General features: G+C 39.2%; 6 protein-coding genes across 13 annotated transcripts; 4 read left to right on the forward strand and 2 right to left on the reverse strand.

Moving 5' to 3' along the window:
• Window positions 1–267: 267 nt before the first annotated feature.
• On the forward strand, window positions 268–2,507 carry LOC143145810 (uncharacterized). The gene has a single exon (XM_076309559.1). The coding sequence runs from the start codon at window positions 672–674 to the stop codon at window positions 1,017–1,019; it is 348 nt and encodes a 115-aa protein (XP_076165674.1). The 5' UTR covers window positions 268–671; the 3' UTR covers window positions 1,020–2,507.
• LOC143145806 (uncharacterized) lies at window positions 1,626–10,001 on the forward strand. 2 transcript variants are annotated; one of them, XR_012991770.1, is made up of 4 exons: window positions 1,626–1,762; window positions 7,451–7,862; window positions 8,001–9,631; window positions 9,733–10,001. XR_012991770.1 is itself a non-coding variant. In XM_076309549.1 (3 exons), the coding sequence occupies exons 2-3, from the start codon at window positions 7,462–7,464 to the stop codon at window positions 8,497–8,499; spliced, it is 900 nt and encodes a 299-aa protein (XP_076165664.1). In that variant the 5' UTR covers window positions 1,626–1,762; window positions 7,451–7,461; the 3' UTR covers window positions 8,500–10,001. The 2 variants fall into 2 exon arrangements, 1 of the variants encoding a protein (XP_076165664.1); XM_076309549.1 differs by having other exon boundaries at window positions 8,001–10,001.
• Window positions 2,117–8,120, reverse strand: Qbp-1 (Queen brain-selective protein-1). 3 transcript variants are annotated; one of them, XM_076309557.1, is made up of 4 exons: window positions 6,925–8,120; window positions 3,571–3,637; window positions 3,283–3,421; window positions 2,117–3,166 (listed from the first exon to the last, which is right to left on the reverse strand). In XM_076309557.1, exons 2-4 carry the CDS (start codon window positions 3,621–3,623, stop codon window positions 2,951–2,953), a joined length of 408 nt encoding a protein of 135 aa, XP_076165672.1. In that variant the 5' UTR covers window positions 3,624–3,637; window positions 6,925–8,120; the 3' UTR covers window positions 2,117–2,950. The 3 variants fall into 3 exon arrangements, with proteins under 3 accessions (XP_076165672.1, XP_076165671.1, XP_076165673.1); XM_076309556.1 differs by having other exon boundaries at window positions 6,691–6,990; XM_076309558.1 differs by lacking the exon at window positions 6,925–8,120 and adding an exon at window positions 4,488–4,509.
• Window positions 9,027–11,011, reverse strand: Mrpl40 (mitochondrial ribosomal protein L40). Of its 3 annotated transcripts, none has more exons than XM_076309551.1 (6): window positions 10,789–11,011; window positions 9,985–10,120; window positions 9,829–9,912; window positions 9,572–9,742; window positions 9,306–9,504; window positions 9,027–9,205 (listed from the first exon to the last, which is right to left on the reverse strand). In XM_076309551.1, exons 2-6 carry the CDS (start codon window positions 10,020–10,022, stop codon window positions 9,071–9,073), a joined length of 627 nt encoding a protein of 208 aa, XP_076165666.1. In that variant the 5' UTR covers window positions 10,023–10,120; window positions 10,789–11,011; the 3' UTR covers window positions 9,027–9,070. The 3 variants fall into 3 exon arrangements, with proteins under 3 accessions (XP_076165666.1, XP_076165669.1, XP_076165670.1); XM_076309554.1 differs by lacking the exon at window positions 10,789–11,011 and adding an exon at window positions 10,587–10,704; XM_076309555.1 differs by lacking the exon at window positions 10,789–11,011 and adding an exon at window positions 10,414–10,432.
• Ctu2 (Cytosolic thiouridylase subunit 2) lies at window positions 10,450–12,756 on the forward strand. Of its 3 annotated transcripts, XM_076309535.1 has the most exons (5): window positions 10,450–10,547; window positions 10,620–10,763; window positions 10,860–11,013; window positions 11,140–11,453; window positions 11,571–12,756. In XM_076309535.1, exons 3-5 carry the CDS (start codon window positions 10,952–10,954, stop codon window positions 12,674–12,676), a joined length of 1,482 nt encoding a protein of 493 aa, XP_076165650.1. In that variant the 5' UTR covers window positions 10,450–10,547; window positions 10,620–10,763; window positions 10,860–10,951; the 3' UTR covers window positions 12,677–12,756. The 3 variants fall into 3 exon arrangements, with proteins under 3 accessions (XP_076165650.1, XP_076165651.1, XP_076165652.1); XM_076309536.1 differs by lacking the exon at window positions 10,450–10,547 and having other exon boundaries at window positions 10,554–10,763; window positions 10,885–11,013; XM_076309537.1 differs by lacking the exons at window positions 10,450–10,547; window positions 10,620–10,763 and adding an exon at window positions 10,769–10,859 and having other exon boundaries at window positions 10,944–11,013.
• Window positions 12,757–13,404: 648 nt separating this feature from the next.
• On the forward strand, window positions 13,405–14,296 carry Nd-15 (NADH dehydrogenase (ubiquinone) 15 kDa subunit). The gene is made up of 2 exons (XM_076309560.1): window positions 13,405–13,548; window positions 13,774–14,296. The coding sequence occupies exons 1-2, from the start codon at window positions 13,532–13,534 to the stop codon at window positions 14,078–14,080; spliced, it is 324 nt and encodes a 107-aa protein (XP_076165675.1). The 5' UTR covers window positions 13,405–13,531; the 3' UTR covers window positions 14,081–14,296.
• The last annotated feature ends 147 nt before the right edge of the window (window positions 14,297–14,443 follow it).

The following is a 14,443-nucleotide window of genomic DNA, read 5'->3' on the forward strand; positions in this document are numbered from 1 at the left end:
CGACACGATCGTTCCTTGGAATCTAGATACGAAATTAGACACGTTATTTCTGCACATTCTTGCACACTTGTTTCGAAAACGTAGCCACGAAAATGTCAAGGAACAGCTCGCCAAGGTAGGATAACGCCTACCGAAAGAAAACGCGGAAGAAGCTACGACGCGCGGTTGCATCGCGGAAGACGAACGATTGGAGCCAGTTGGAGAGCTTAAAAGGAAACGCATGCGCGGACGCGAGGGGGTTACGTATTTTCGACGAGTTACGCGATTGTCGTACAGTATCGTACGCGCGTGCTCGTGGGACATTCGCAGTTGTTCCTACGGAATAGTACCTTCCGTTCTCGCCACGTATTGGGTGCATATTTTCCTTTCGAATCTGTTTTCCAGAGAACCGTTTTCTCTCCCATTTTTCCGTCCAATTTCTATGGTCTCCGTTCGAGCATAGAATACTTCGAACAGCGCTCGAAACATGTGGAAAGTTCTCGACGACGAAACTGCATCCAGAGTTTTCTCACAAGGTGTCCTTGTCTCTTGACATACAGAGAAGTACATCCGAAAAAGATCGAAGTCATAATCGAGCGGTAAGAATGAGAAGGTGTTTCGGTCTCGTGGAATGAAACAGAATCGTGAATAAACATCTCGGGAACGTCAAGTTTCGTGTCGGTACTCCCGTCATGGTACAAGATCCCGACGAGAACATGACGAAAGCGAGCTTGGCTGCGACGAAGATTCAGGCCAATTTCCGGGGTTATCGTGTACGAAAGCGAATGAAGGAGCTGAAAAAGGACGCGGAAACGTCTACGAATGGTGGTTCGGCCGGGGAGAGGGGGATCTCGACTGCGAAGAAAGGCAACCAAACAAAGGAATCGTTGGAGGAAAGGTCGGCGACGAAAATTCAGGCAGGAGTTCGCGGATTCTTGGTACGAAAGCGGCAACAATTGGCTCGTGAAGCTGCAACCAGAATCCAAGCGGGTTTTCGGGGCTTCAGGACCAGGAAACTGTTGAAAGAAAGCGAACAATGACGCGTATGCCGCTGGCATGTGTGCTCTCTTTCGATTCTCCTTCCACATCGTTTCTACGTTTCTAACCAAGTGTCTCTAAATTAGCCGATTCAAACGACACGAACGGCCGGAGCTCGAGAGAGAGAAGAATCGAACGTGTGTCGCCTGTAAACGGGTGCCACGAGTGTTTCGGCGTCCATGAACGGTGGTGGTGCTGTGTCATCGTAAACGAGTGTGTCCGGAATAATTGCCAAAATTAAATGTTCTATTTTCGCGCGAGCGAAGATCACAAGAATTTCGCAAATAAAGGAAATTTTTCACGAACACGTCGAGACGGTCACTCGACGGCTGATTCCTTTTACGTACGTTATACGGTTTTCGACCGTGTCGGGGGAACGATTATATATTTTTTTTTTGTTTTCTTTTTTCCCTACCGACCATTTGCGTCGTTCTCGCTGTCGCCAGCATCGTCGCGCTTCTAACGACAGCGATCTCTTCGCGACGAATGGATCCAGAATTATCGGGGAACAATCGAAATAGCATCGGTGGCTACCGACGATGTTGGCAACGACATTGACACTGCTATTGCGAGCGCGAAAATGTTTGTCGAGCAAACCAGTTAATTTCTAACCGTCTGAGAGTGAAGTCCCCCCGACGAGAGCTCGGAACGCGCTGTTTCGTTTTCGCTTTTTCGCACGAATAAGTGACATCGTACAGGACCGTCCGCCTCGAGATATTTATTGTCTTCGATGCGAGCCTTGGAGGTATGCAAAAGAAAGAAACACCGAGTGCATACGCGCGTTCGTATACTTGGTCGTTTCTGCGAATAAAATCGTTCGTACGCGAAGTATTATCACGAAAAATTCGTTCTCGGGGTGTACCTATCGATTATGCGCGCATTTTATCCTCGTATTAAAGGAAAAGGGAGGGGAGACTATATACCGCGAATAAAAAGGAGACGAAAAATACATTAGAAGAAAGTGAAAAACACAACTTGTTCGACAAAGAAACAATAGGGGAGTACGAAGAACGGGAGAAGAAATAACAACAGTGGGACGGTGGGAGGGACACGGGGCGTGAAATTAAACGAAACGATGGAATTTCTTAGCAACCAGGAGTCGAATTTTTTGTTTCGTTTTTATTTACGAAATACAGGGTATGCGTTCGATACACAGTACGATTACTTTCTTCTTCTTCTTCTTCTTTTTTTTTTTCCTTTTCTTTCGTCGGAAGCGTGTCCAACGTAGAAAAAGTTGTTCGGGGTAAAACATACATTATGTACGCCGGTTCGCGACTTTGAAAACGGTGAAACATGTGTGAACGATAAGAACGAATGCACCCGGGTTATGTCCTACATTCTTTTTCTTTCGTTGAGAATTTTATTGTGTTTAAAAAGATATTAACAATCCTTCGATCGAGATCAAAGGTATTTCGATTTTGTAATTGATCAAAACGCAAATAAATGTACTATTCGGATAATGTGTGAAATTCGACGATTGGTAAAAAGTGTTTTTCGAGTATTTGTTCCGCCTTTGACCGCCCGCTCACTTTTCTCTGTCTTTTTCTCTGTACCGCCCTTCGTCATCCCTTCCTTCCCCGCTCCTATCGCCATCGTCTCGCTGGTTGCACGGGATAGGACGAGTGCAGGCAGTTACACTCGCTCTCCGGTTTCGTTCCGATTCCCTTTCGCGTTTCGTTTCTCGTCCGACGTTGATCCGGACTTTCGATCCGCATCTCTCTCGCAATTTTTCTCGTCGTTGCCGCAACTGGTTTTCTCGTCTACGATCGGAATTGTTGCGCGTGTACTCGACAAACCCCCGGTGAAAATAAAACGTTTCAAGCCACGGATGTGATGCTCGCGGTCTTGCCTAATTTAACAAATGATTCGAGTGTCTCGTTTCGGCGATCGGGTGGTATCCGTCCGGTGTTCGTGTCGATCGTTGTTCGTACCATTACGATTTGTTCGGCGGCGGTGACGCTCGGTGGGAGTTCAACAACGCGTGGATGACCGATTGGACGGGGGGCAAACAGATATTCTTGAATCCCGACTCTTGCATGCAGTTGAGGTCCGTTGTGCTGCAGCCGGAGCATCTGTTGCAGTTGCAGTACATACCCTCGCCGCAGATGCCCCACATCTCACCGGGCCCTCCGCATATCTCGCCGGGACGCTGCAAAGGCAGACACAACACGCATTTTTTTTTCTCTCTCTCTTTCTCTCTCTCTCTCGTGACGCGAAATTTTCATCGCGCAACAACCAATCGTCGCGAAGCTCAACACGACTAACCTTCGCGCACACACGACCGCAGACAGGCGATATTGCGATACCAGCGGGACACGTGTTGCATAGGTCCCCGCAGCTCTCGCAGCTCTGTCGGAATCCTAGCTTCAGTCTGGTCGACGGGTACCCAAAACACTTGTCAAACCTAATCAAGCGAGATACACATTGTTATTGCGTGACCCGAGCGGTTACTTGGAGTTCTCTACAGATTCTCGATCCCTCCGTGTATACGAAACACCTAAATGCGTGCACGCGAGAATGTCGGTTTAATGTTCGGTTTAGTTAAGTTCTTACAGAAGGACAACGACTAGTAGCACGGCTATGCAAACGGTTCGGAGGGCCGGCATTTCGCTTGGTGGTTCTGAAACAGAATTCAAACGTGATCAGACGATCCAATTTTTTAACGGTAGATCGCCGTGCATCGTCGCGAACGCGAAACGAAATAAATTCTCGCCACCCCCCCCCCCCTCTCTCTCTCTCGTGATAATTCGCGTTAGCGGAACGTGCGCGTGGACTCGTACTAGCGCGTGTGAATCCCCGTGTTCTCTCCGGGGGTTACGGGACCCCCTGAAATCTGGACCTCGGACGAAATTTGACCCCCCCTCGGTTCCTCGCTCGACGATACTCCTCTCTGCTTTGTTCCTATCGGCCGGTGAATCCCCATTTCTCGCGTAAATTAACACCGAAATGCAACGCCAACGTCAATCGAAGGACGTATATCGTGGTATCTCTATTTTTTGTACAAGTCCGAAAAAAGCCGAAACAAAGAGATCGTTCGATACTCTCGACGATCCCCCCGTCTCTTCGTTCATTCTTCGGACTTACTCCTTACGGTACGAAGCGCATAGCGTGTATACGAGACGAAATGCTAAACGCGAGACGAACGCACAAATTCCTCGAGCACGGTCACGCTCGCGTGACGTCGTATTTCGCGGTTTCGCGAGCTCCCCAGACAATTCTGAGGGCAAAGATTGCTGCCAAGTAATTTATCGATAGCTAGAAGCGAAGAGACAATTTCCCTCTTGCTCTTCGACCTTTCGTCGCTTCGTCGCCTTTGCCGGCTAGCTGTTTTACCGTATCAGTCGGCGACGTTTTCGCGTAATCGGTGATTCTTAACCGTGCCGGCCGACCGGCTTGCGGGTTTATCGAAATTTTTGATTTCTTTTCATTGGCCTGTAAAAATATGTACACGTTACTGCTCCATTAATTACCCGTAATTAAGCACCATATCGGATCTTCGTCTCTAAACTGTGTCGCGAGATTAAAAAGGTTAAGAACCACTGGTGTCGGGCATATTTCACGCGTTACGCTATATAATTGCGTGTTACTTTTATACACACGTATATGTGTGCGTGTATGTATATATATATATATATATGTTTTTGCACGTATGTGTATATTAACGTTTGACGTATTTTATATTGTATACGAGTAAGCGCGCGTACAGGGGTTGGGTGGGGGTACGCGCGCGCGTGGGCACCCCCGCGCCTGCACGTGTACAATTAATGTACAACTTCTGTATTCGTTCCCTTCGTTGCAACTCGAGATCGCGTTAACGAAATTGACCCGTTCGTTCGACGACGAATGCCTGAACCGACGTCGTGAATTCCGCGAACTTCGTCGATTCCGACGGCTCCCGTTTCGGACGAAAATTCGAAACTGGTTTTTTCCGAAATTGCGTTACGGTGATTATCGGCATTGGCGCGGGCGCACGCGCATTCGAATTATCGGCGTATCGACGGGGCTAACGAACATTCCGTCCCGTAAGGGGAATCGAATGTTTACGAACGAAAGTCGTAGGTGTTGATCCGTGCCTCACGGTCAACTCGGACGGAACAGGACATCCCCCTCTGTTCTATACACGCGACTAAGAATAGCAAAAGGATTTGCGTTGGTGTAATCGATGCCAGATTCTCTTTCAGTATTTCTTCCCCACATATACATTCTCTCCTCCATCCTCTCACCCACACCACTCTCTGACTACATACTTCCTTCGCTTTTACCCGCTTTCTTTCGCCGCTCTCTTCCGTTGTTCTACTATCTCGACCTTACACCTTAAATGTCATACAAGAAGATATATATATATATATATATATATATTATACATACGTACACACATACATATATATAAATATATCCGTGTATGGCACTTATATATATATATTCGTATATGACATTTATATATACGTGTGTGTGTACACCTATACACACACACACTTGGACGAGAAGAATATATATGCGGAAGAATGATCAATAATCGATATTGAGGTTTCTCCCCAACGATCGATGAATTATAAATCTTGAGAAACGAAAAATTCTACTTGCGTGGAAATATTCCACCAAGATATTTAAATATATTGTACCGAGAGGTGAACGTGACCGTACAGAGGAAAATTATGCGAAACCGATCGATCCTTGTCTACCTGTCCTTTGAAAACTACCTAGACGAGGTGCACATCCCGCTCGACGTTCTTTCCCCGAAGAAAGACCGTTTACAGAACAAAATGGTCGCTCGACGCGTGTACAAACACCTACCTCTCCGCGCTCAAGATTATTAATTACATCGCAAAGAGTACTCTTTATCTCTCTCTCTCTCTCTCTCTCTCTTTTTCTTTTTGTTTCTTTCTTTTTATACGAGTCATCGAACCGAGGGTTTTTGCACCGTACGGAATGAAATATTTTCAGACTGTCCCGAGAAAATGCAGTAGGGCGGGTCGGTGGAGATGGCGTCTCGAACGTTTCAAACGGAATCGCCGACGACCAAGTTTCAGTTATTACGGTCACTATGAACCCACGTTTAAGGTATCGCGTCGCGGTCAATTCGCCAGAACCGACCGATGTTTGTCTTTCGAGCGCTATCTTCCACTTCCTTGCTGTCCTTGCGGACCGATGAAGTTGTCCCCATTACCTGTACCCGCTACACCGTTCTATTTTAGTTTACCCGATAGCGTTAAGTGCCGAGTATAAATACCCGGGTATCAGCATCGAAGAATTTCGTGTCGAACTCGATAAAAGTACGACGGGATGTTACGTTCGCGTTCGCAATCTGTTTCGAACTTGTTCTACCATCACTTGTACCCCCCCTCCCCCGTCCCCTCTCTCGCGCCGCGTCCCCCGCCCTTTCGGGAACCTTTCTCGCTCGTCCCGACCCCTGTTGTTTCTTTTCGTTGTAAGCTCAACGATGCCGCACCGTTGACGCGGAACAAAAAAAAAGGTAAATATTTTCTTTCGAAGGGAATCGTCGTCGGACGATCGACGAATGGTCACGTGAGCCAACGATGCACTGGGTGCTCAACCCCTCTCTTAAACGAAATATAATACTTCCTAACGCCCGAATTAGCATACGTATAATCGAATAACAACGGATTGACTCTGACTCTCTCTCTCTCTCTCTTTCTCTTTTTCTCTCTCTACCTGTTACACGGAAACGTTAAAACGCCAAGAAGACACGAATATCGAAAGACGGAGAGACGTTGAATGTGCCATTGAAGCCAAGTACGCTTTGTTTTATAGGGACCGCGTGCAAAGGGAGAAAGAGAGAGAGACGAGCAGCAATCGTTCGTTCGCTCACTCGCTCGCTCGCTCGCTCGCACGCGCGTATCCTTTCCATCCTAGAAACGGTGTAGGTATACATGTGTATGTACATACCTGTATCGTTTCACCCTAAGAGACGTTCCCTGGTTACCATGTGAGATCCTTGCTTTCCGTCCGTGTCCCCTCCACCTCACCCCCCCTCTCTCGCCAGTCGCCCGGCCGTGTCATAAATATTCCTCTAGACACGTCTTCTCCTATTTGCGCGGATTTTCTTGACGGACGTCTATTAATATGCAAATGATTCCCGCTTAAACGTTACGAAAAACGAGGATGATCATTCATCCGGGCGTCATTCGCGCTTGTTACGTCCGATTAACGATCCCCCACCCTAAATCGCGTTGTCAACCCCATTAACATAATGTACCTGTCCATCGAATTGTCATCTCGGTACGCTCGGGATGAAATCTGATAATTATTAATAGATTCGCGAGTGAAGGGGGCGGGGGGCGGTGAGAGAGCGGAAAGAGTAGGAGAGAGATCTCATCCTACGCGATTTTGTACGCGTTTATCGATTACGGTGAATAATTCGTTTCGAGATGTTCCCTTTTCGGCCATTAGCTTTGGTGATTCTTTTGCAAAGGTCCGATCGAGATGGTCTGGCGACATTTGAGCAGACTTCTGACGCGAGTTTACGAGCCGATCGACCGGGCGGAGATCCTTTTCCTTCGCATGAAGAACATCTCCGTGATGGCGAACCAAATTGTGTTCCTGGTACTGGCCGACCGTGTCCTGATAAGGGAACCTAAAATGACGTGCCTTTACACGTTGATGTTCTACAATGTGATCACTTACTGCGTAAGCTACATCAAGGAGTTGATCGAGAAAGAGGATTGGTCACCGTACGTGACTCTCACGGAAAGATCCAAGATCAAGCATTTAGCGATGTCCGCAACCAAAATAGTACTCGAGTGGACCAAAGCCGTTACCTTTATCGTAACGATAACGTTTATGCTTCTGGTGTTCGGTCTGGAGCAGGGCCTTAAAAATTACAAGTAAGTAACAGGCTGATAAATAATAACGACAAAAGAAACGTATAAGAGACAAGATCGTTAAAGAGAGAGAGAGAGAGAGAGAAAGAGAAAAACGAAATTTGGACACTGATCCGATTGTTCGATATGTTCTTGTTGTAGACCATCGACGTTTTACACGGTGATAACATGGATGTATTACTCGGCGACGGAGAAAGTCTTCGTTGAGATGTTTCCGTCGATATTAAAGTTCTTTCAGTTGGAAACGTTCGAAAACATGGAGGAACTTTACGCACCGGTGATATTAAGGTCGTTTACGATCGCCACCTCGGCTTTGTTCACATTGATACTTGTACCGATGGCATCTTGGAGATTCCTGCTCGTCGCTACCTACTTGAACGTTTATCTGAGATTGAAGGATCTTGTACAACAATCCGGCGCCACGCTGCAACGTGAACGTGAGATATTGAATCGTTACAGAAAAGCAACGCCCGATGAAATTGAACAATTCGACGATGTTTGCGCTGTATGTCTGTGCAGTATGACCCAAGCAAGGATAACACCTTGTCACCATCTTTTCCATGCAGACTGTTTACGTCAATGCCTCAAGGCCAACGATACGTGCCCTACGTGCAAAAGGGAACTGATACTCGTATCTTAATCTGTATCGGCTCGTCGAACGTTTGTCGCATCACGATGATTTCGACGAAGATAATACTATTGGTTACATATTGTTCGAATCCCAACGTATCATAGACTTTCCAATGAATTATCTTGTTTCGGCTAACACAAGATGAAAAACCACCTATTCTTATTGCCCTAAATCGCTCAAAGAGACAACTTTCGCAACTTGTGATATCGTTGAAAACCAAACTCATTGAATCCATCTAGAAAAACTCGTACATTAGTTGAATTAAGATATTTTTTATTGAATATACTTTGATACGATATACTCAGTAATATTCGTGCACGCATGTGTAATATATAAAACAACAAATAAGATTTATTGTAATAAATTCAAAATCATGAATAGCGCGTATAACTTTCCTTTCGATATGAACTTCGTTTACAAAGCCAAATTGTATTAATTGAATTTTTTGAATATTTGTAAATTGCAAACATCGAAAAATATAGAAATTAATAGCTTTGCCATTTAGTCAATGATAACCAATCCTGTAAATTCTAGCATTCTTGTATTCTGTAATACTTTATTTTAAACACATTTACTACATTCACGTGTCCGCTTTTTCTTCTCCTTCGTATACAATAGTAATATCTGTATATGAACCATCAGGACTGTCATAATTCGTTATTGGTGGAGTATGTGCTGGTCCAACTGCATTGTATGGTATGAATGAATCATCTAACTGAAAAAAAATATCAATTTTACATGAAGGTTTGTTTGCTAATTACTAATATGAATAAGAATTCATTCAAATTGTTATCTAATATTTAAATTATACATACTTCTATTGCTCTTTTATAAAGTTCCTCTGATGCAAATTTCAGTTCTTTCAGTGCATTTTCCTGTGACATAATTATGGATTCCATAATGTTCATATTGTCTAACCATTCTTTTTTCTTGTAGTGTTGCCATTCCTTTAACAATAATTCTCTTCTCTCAATTTCTTGCTCGGATAGTGGTGTAAGATGACGAGTTCGTTCCCTTCAAAATGTTAAAATGTGAATAAACATGCTGTAAATGAAAGAACAAAAAACTATATGTAATATACTCTTTCTGAGTGATCAAATCAGGAGAGACTTCATTTTCGGCAATTGGTTTCAATGTCTTGGTAAATTTTTCTAAACGACGGATTAGTTTTGACAATTTCTTTTTTTTCCTCTCATCTCTAGCTTTAATGATGTTAATATCTATTCTCTTTTTCTTTTTCAGTGGTTCTCCGCTAAAATGAATACAATATACAATGTATTTTTGACGAATGTCAAAAGCAATTTTAAACAGAAGAAAAAAACAGTTTGAATTACTTACAAAAGTGTTTCAGTGGCTTGAAAATATAATGGATGTATGCATGTGAAAACATTGCGCGAGTTAACAACTGAACACACAGACAATCTGCATTCATAAACAATTATATTTGTAATATTCAATATGTATGGAATTTAAATTGTATTTATTAATAATTACCTGGAAAAAGTATTCATCATATTTAATACGCCTATCATTTCTATAAATCTTAACTATTCCAATTGTCGATATTATTTTGTTACTTTAACTTTTTTAAGATCAACTTTATAACCAACCTACTACTTTTAACTTTTAACTGTAAGTATAAAAATATTGCATGAAGTGTTATAAAGTATTAATTACAACCAATGATAAAATATGCCACTTAAAATGTTTATATATGTATGTAGTAATTATCAAGTAAAAACAAACATAATCCAAGAATGAACATTAATAAGCACACAAAATAAGAATGTAACTATTATATAATCAGTATGAATTTTTCTCAAAATTGAACGAACATCAAAATTCGTTCACATAAAATTTCCTTAGCTGTATCCAATATATGAACTAATACATTATGCACTATTATACAAGTGATATTATTACCTATCACTAAATTTATAATTTATTGTCGTGCAAAAAAAAATAAACAGAAAGAAATGCGTCATTAAAAATAGTAACAGTAATACTGATAGATTAAAAATTGTAAAATATAAAAAAATATATTAGATAAATTACATGTACGTATCTAAGATTTTGTTAAAATGACTTTCTTATACCTATACGATTTTAAGTGAATCCTATCGATACAGCATCTTAAGAACGAAAATGTGAATGGCTATTTAGTAACACGATATAAAATTTGTGCGAATTCATAAAACGAATGCAAACTGAATGTGTATATAAATACAGACATTACGAATACATATTAAAAACTTTGTGTTATTCTACAATAGGTAAATTTGAATATGTTTTTCTAACCTAAGTTGTAATTAATGTGCGTTGTAACTAAAGATCACACTAAGAATGTAAAACTTGAATTTCCAAAATAGGTACGAAGTAGAATTTATTTTACAGAACAATTACAAAATTGATACTTGGCTTATATTACTAATGAAATACTCTTATTAAAATAGAAGAAACAATGTGTACATTGAACGTGCTCGACTATGATAGCTTTGAAACAAATGAAACGGCAATGGACACGTAAGTGTTTCGTTATGCACTAATTCTATGTAGTTTTTTAAAAATACCCAAATGCTTTTCTTTAAAACGCATTACATGTTTTTAATTTATTATGTATTATATATATATATTTTTTATTTTTCATAGAATTAATGCTTCTAACAATGCAACTACCCACATAACTGATACAAATACCTTTTGTAAAAAATGTGGATGCCAAGATATAAAAATTTCATTTAGAGGTGAAAATGGATATTGTAAAACTTGTTTCTTATCCATATTGACGCACAAATTCAGAGCCACACTTGGTAAATCAAAGTCAATGCACCCTAATGATTCAATACTTATTGATCATTTTGGAACAGCAAATTCAACAGTACTTGTACATCTTATCAAGGCAAATACAAATGAATCAGTCAATAAAAGATTTAGGTTTCAATGTAAAATACTTTATATAGATGGTAAGAGAATGTAAAACATATTTAATGCTTTAAATTTGGAATTTTTATTTATTATTTCCCAAAAGAAAACATCTGTATGTTTGATGATTTGTTATATATTCTTGTTTTTATGAGCAGATGGTATGGTAAAAGGGCAAACTCTTGAAGAAAGAAAACTTATTCGAAATGCATTAGCTAAGGAAGCAGAGAATCTACAGTTAACAACATATGTTGTACCTTTGACAGAGTCTACAACAGATATTCTTTGTGAGAGAATTCAGTCGGTAAACATGGAAAGAATAAGTATGACTTCCAATGATGTAGCAATGCAAAAACTATTTAATACTTTAGAAAGTGACACGGCAAAAGATGAATTATTGCAACAACTAAGACGTAAACTGATTGTGTCCACAGCTCGCAAGCTTAATTGTAATAAAGTTTTTATTGCTGATACATCTGTTGATCTTGCAATAAAAGTGCTTACAGATGTATCAACAGGAAGAGGCTGTCAATTGTCTCTGAATGTTGGTTTCTCTGATACAAGATGTGCAGACGTAATTTTACTTAGACCACTTAGAGATTTCACAAGGGAGGATGTAGTTGGCTATTTGGAGTGCTGTAAACTAATTCCAATTCTTGATTCCATAAAATATAATCAACCTTTTCCTGCTTCTATAAAGAACATTACAAGAAATTTTGTTTTGCAATTAAATTCTGAATTTCACAATACAGTATCTACAATATATCGTACAAGTGAAAAATTGGATGCAAAAGTAAAAGAATTTTATAATACAAATATGAGTAAGGAAACTGATGCTAATACTGACAATAATATTTGTGTACTTTGTGAATTGACATTGGATCCAAGTTACATGAAAGAAAAGCAACTTTCAGTTGTTCAAGCAAGGATATTTTCTGGCTTAGTTTCAACGTGTACAGAATGTTCATCAAACACAACTTCAAATTCTTTAAGTTCTTACAAACAATTAATGGATAAACCAACAGAAGAAGTAAATAACTCGCATAAGGAACATTGTCGATGTAACAATACTACTTGTATATCTATTTGCGCACAACCTTTACAACCAGATATAGTTGAAAAATATCTCTGTTATGGCTGCAGACTAATCTTTTTAAATTCAAATCAGAAATTTAATGTCTTACCTAATTTCTTATGTAATAAAATTCAAGAAAAATTACAGCTAATGAATCTACAAAAAGAAATAACAGACTTTCTATTATAAATAATAAAAAAAAAACTGTCTTTGCTTTAGAGAGACTTATATTGTTCATAAATAAAAAGTAGTTTATTTGGTAACTCGCATATTTTATTTTGTATTAAATTCGCTACATATATTTGGTTTTCTTGTTCATGTCTACATTAAATAATCTCATTTATATTTTATTTGTTTTCAACATTAATATTTACTAGTAGAATATCTATTTATCCCATTAACACCTAAAATTGAGCAGTGTTTGTATTTTTTTATAACTTTTTTTTATTGTACTATCATGCTTATTAGTCTCAGAAAATATTGTAACAATAAGTTTCATTCATTTTCATAAATCGAACTTAAAAAATTTTAATAAGATGTTAGAATAACTTAAATATTCTTAGCTTTATACTAATAAAATGTTACAATTATTTTGAGACTGATAAGTTTTATAATGATACATGGATAATTTTTCTACATTTACCGTCTTTACCGACACCGGTAGTTCAGATGAACATAGTTCCTAGAATCACCATTCTTAAATTAAAAGGTTGTTCCAAAACCACTGGTATTTAGGAAGTCGATATTTCAGATCATATAGTACCAGTTCTTGTAAAATGAAATTTCTATTCTGTATTTGATCTGTAAAGTTGATAAAAATGATAAATGTAGGAAATTCATTTCTCTAGCCACCTGTAGTATGGATATCGTAATGTATCTATACAGCCGGTTTTCTCAATTGATATAGATTCCTTACTGAGAAAGCGAGAGTAGTACTGGCACTACAGATGGCGGTAGTGGTAGCAACAGCGAAAAGAGTAGAAATAACACGGTGTTTCAGCATTACATAAATTTGTTAATAAGAAAGTTGATTGCGTTTAAAAAATGGAAAGCTCATTTCCGTAAGATCAGATTTTTAATTAAATATATAGTGTATTTGTTCTTATTAGAATATATGCTTGTTTTAAAGTATGAAAACAATAAATTGCACTAAAAGTTATATAACAGTTAGGTTAATAATGAATATACTTTACTGGATAATATAAAATTTACACGATTATTAAAAATACTTTTTTCTTTTTCTTTGTATAATTCTAAAACAGTGTATAATAATGTATATTTTTCAGAGATATCCCACGTTTCTATCGAGTACCTTTCTTTGAGAATATTATAACAAAGAAAACTAGCCAAATGTTTACTGTTCAAGCTTGTGAAAAGTGTAGAGATTTTGAGATTGGTATTGCAAATTGTGTTGAAGCTTATGGATACTATAATGCGGTAGAAAAATGTAGACCATTAATAGAGGACTTGAACGAATGTATTTTTCACACTAAACACTATAAACGATTAACTATAATAAAAAGGGAGCGGGAACGTCAGATGAAAAAGGGGCAACGAGGATATATTGAAATGCCTCGTATGGATCTACTCTGAATTATATGTCAAAAATGTATTTTCGTTCTTGAGAACAATTTGTAGCAAAATATATACAAAACATTATAAATTTCTGCAAGGGGTATAATGTAAGATCATTTGTAAAATTTATTGTTCCATAAATATTGCAATATTATTACTAATAAAGATGTGGAACTAAATTGTTAAACAAATGTAACACCTAGCTAGAAAACAAAATGGAGCATGTTGTATGTCTTCAAGTTTATTATTTTCATGCTTATATCTCCTCATCATTTTCCTTTGATTCCGTTGTGACATGTAAATTTATTTTTAATTTTGATAATATACGTTAAAAATTTTGAGGAAATTGTAAAATAATAAAATATACTTATTTGAAATCAC

Source organism: Ptiloglossa arizonensis, chromosome 4 (genome assembly GCF_051014685.1).
Source record: "Ptiloglossa arizonensis isolate GNS036 chromosome 4, iyPtiAriz1_principal, whole genome shotgun sequence".
Taxonomy (NCBI): domain Eukaryota; kingdom Metazoa; phylum Arthropoda; class Insecta; order Hymenoptera; family Colletidae; genus Ptiloglossa; species Ptiloglossa arizonensis.

What these genes read in the sequence shown, in the direction of transcription:
- Mrpl40 (XM_076309551.1), bottom strand. Translation starts at nt 10,022, where the DNA reads ATGATAGGCGTATTAAATATGATGAATACTTTTTCCAG. An exon ending in CAAGCCACTGAAACACTTTT is followed by an intron (nt 9,743 to 9,828) that starts GTAAGTAATTCA and finishes TATTCATTTTAG; the next exon opens with CGGAGAACCACTGAAAAAGA. An exon ending in GATTTGATCACTCAGAAAGA is followed by an intron (nt 9,505 to 9,571) that starts GTATATTACATA and finishes AACATTTTGAAG; the next exon opens with GGAACGAACTCGTCATCTTA.
- LOC143145806 (XM_076309549.1), top strand. Translation starts at nt 7,462, where the DNA reads ATGGTCTGGCGACATTTGAGCAGACTTCTGACGCGAGTTTACGAGCCG. An exon ending in CAGGGCCTTAAAAATTACAA is followed by an intron (nt 7,863 to 8,000) that starts GTAAGTAACAGG and finishes TTCTTGTTGTAG; the next exon opens with ACCATCGACGTTTTACACGG.
- LOC143145810 (XM_076309559.1), top strand. Translation starts at nt 672, where the DNA reads ATGGTACAAGATCCCGACGAGAACATGACGAAAGCGAGCTTGGCTGCG.
- Qbp-1 (XM_076309557.1), bottom strand. Translation starts at nt 3,623, where the DNA reads ATGCCGGCCCTCCGAACCGTTTGCATAGCCGTGCTACTAGTCGTTGTC. An exon ending in CTACTAGTCGTTGTCCTTCT is followed by an intron (nt 3,422 to 3,570) that starts GTAAGAACTTAA and finishes TCGCTTGATTAG; the next exon opens with GTTTGACAAGTGTTTTGGGT. An exon ending in GCGGTCGTGTGTGCGCGAAG is followed by an intron (nt 3,167 to 3,282) that starts GTTAGTCGTGTT and finishes CTGCCTTTGCAG; the next exon opens with CGTCCCGGCGAGATATGCGG.
- Ctu2 (XM_076309535.1), top strand. Translation starts at nt 10,952, where the DNA reads ATGTGTACATTGAACGTGCTCGACTATGATAGCTTTGAAACAAATGAA. An exon ending in AATGAAACGGCAATGGACAC is followed by an intron (nt 11,014 to 11,139) that starts GTAAGTGTTTCG and finishes TATTTTTCATAG; the next exon opens with AATTAATGCTTCTAACAATG. An exon ending in TAAAATACTTTATATAGATG is followed by an intron (nt 11,454 to 11,570) that starts GTAAGAGAATGT and finishes TTTTATGAGCAG; the next exon opens with ATGGTATGGTAAAAGGGCAA.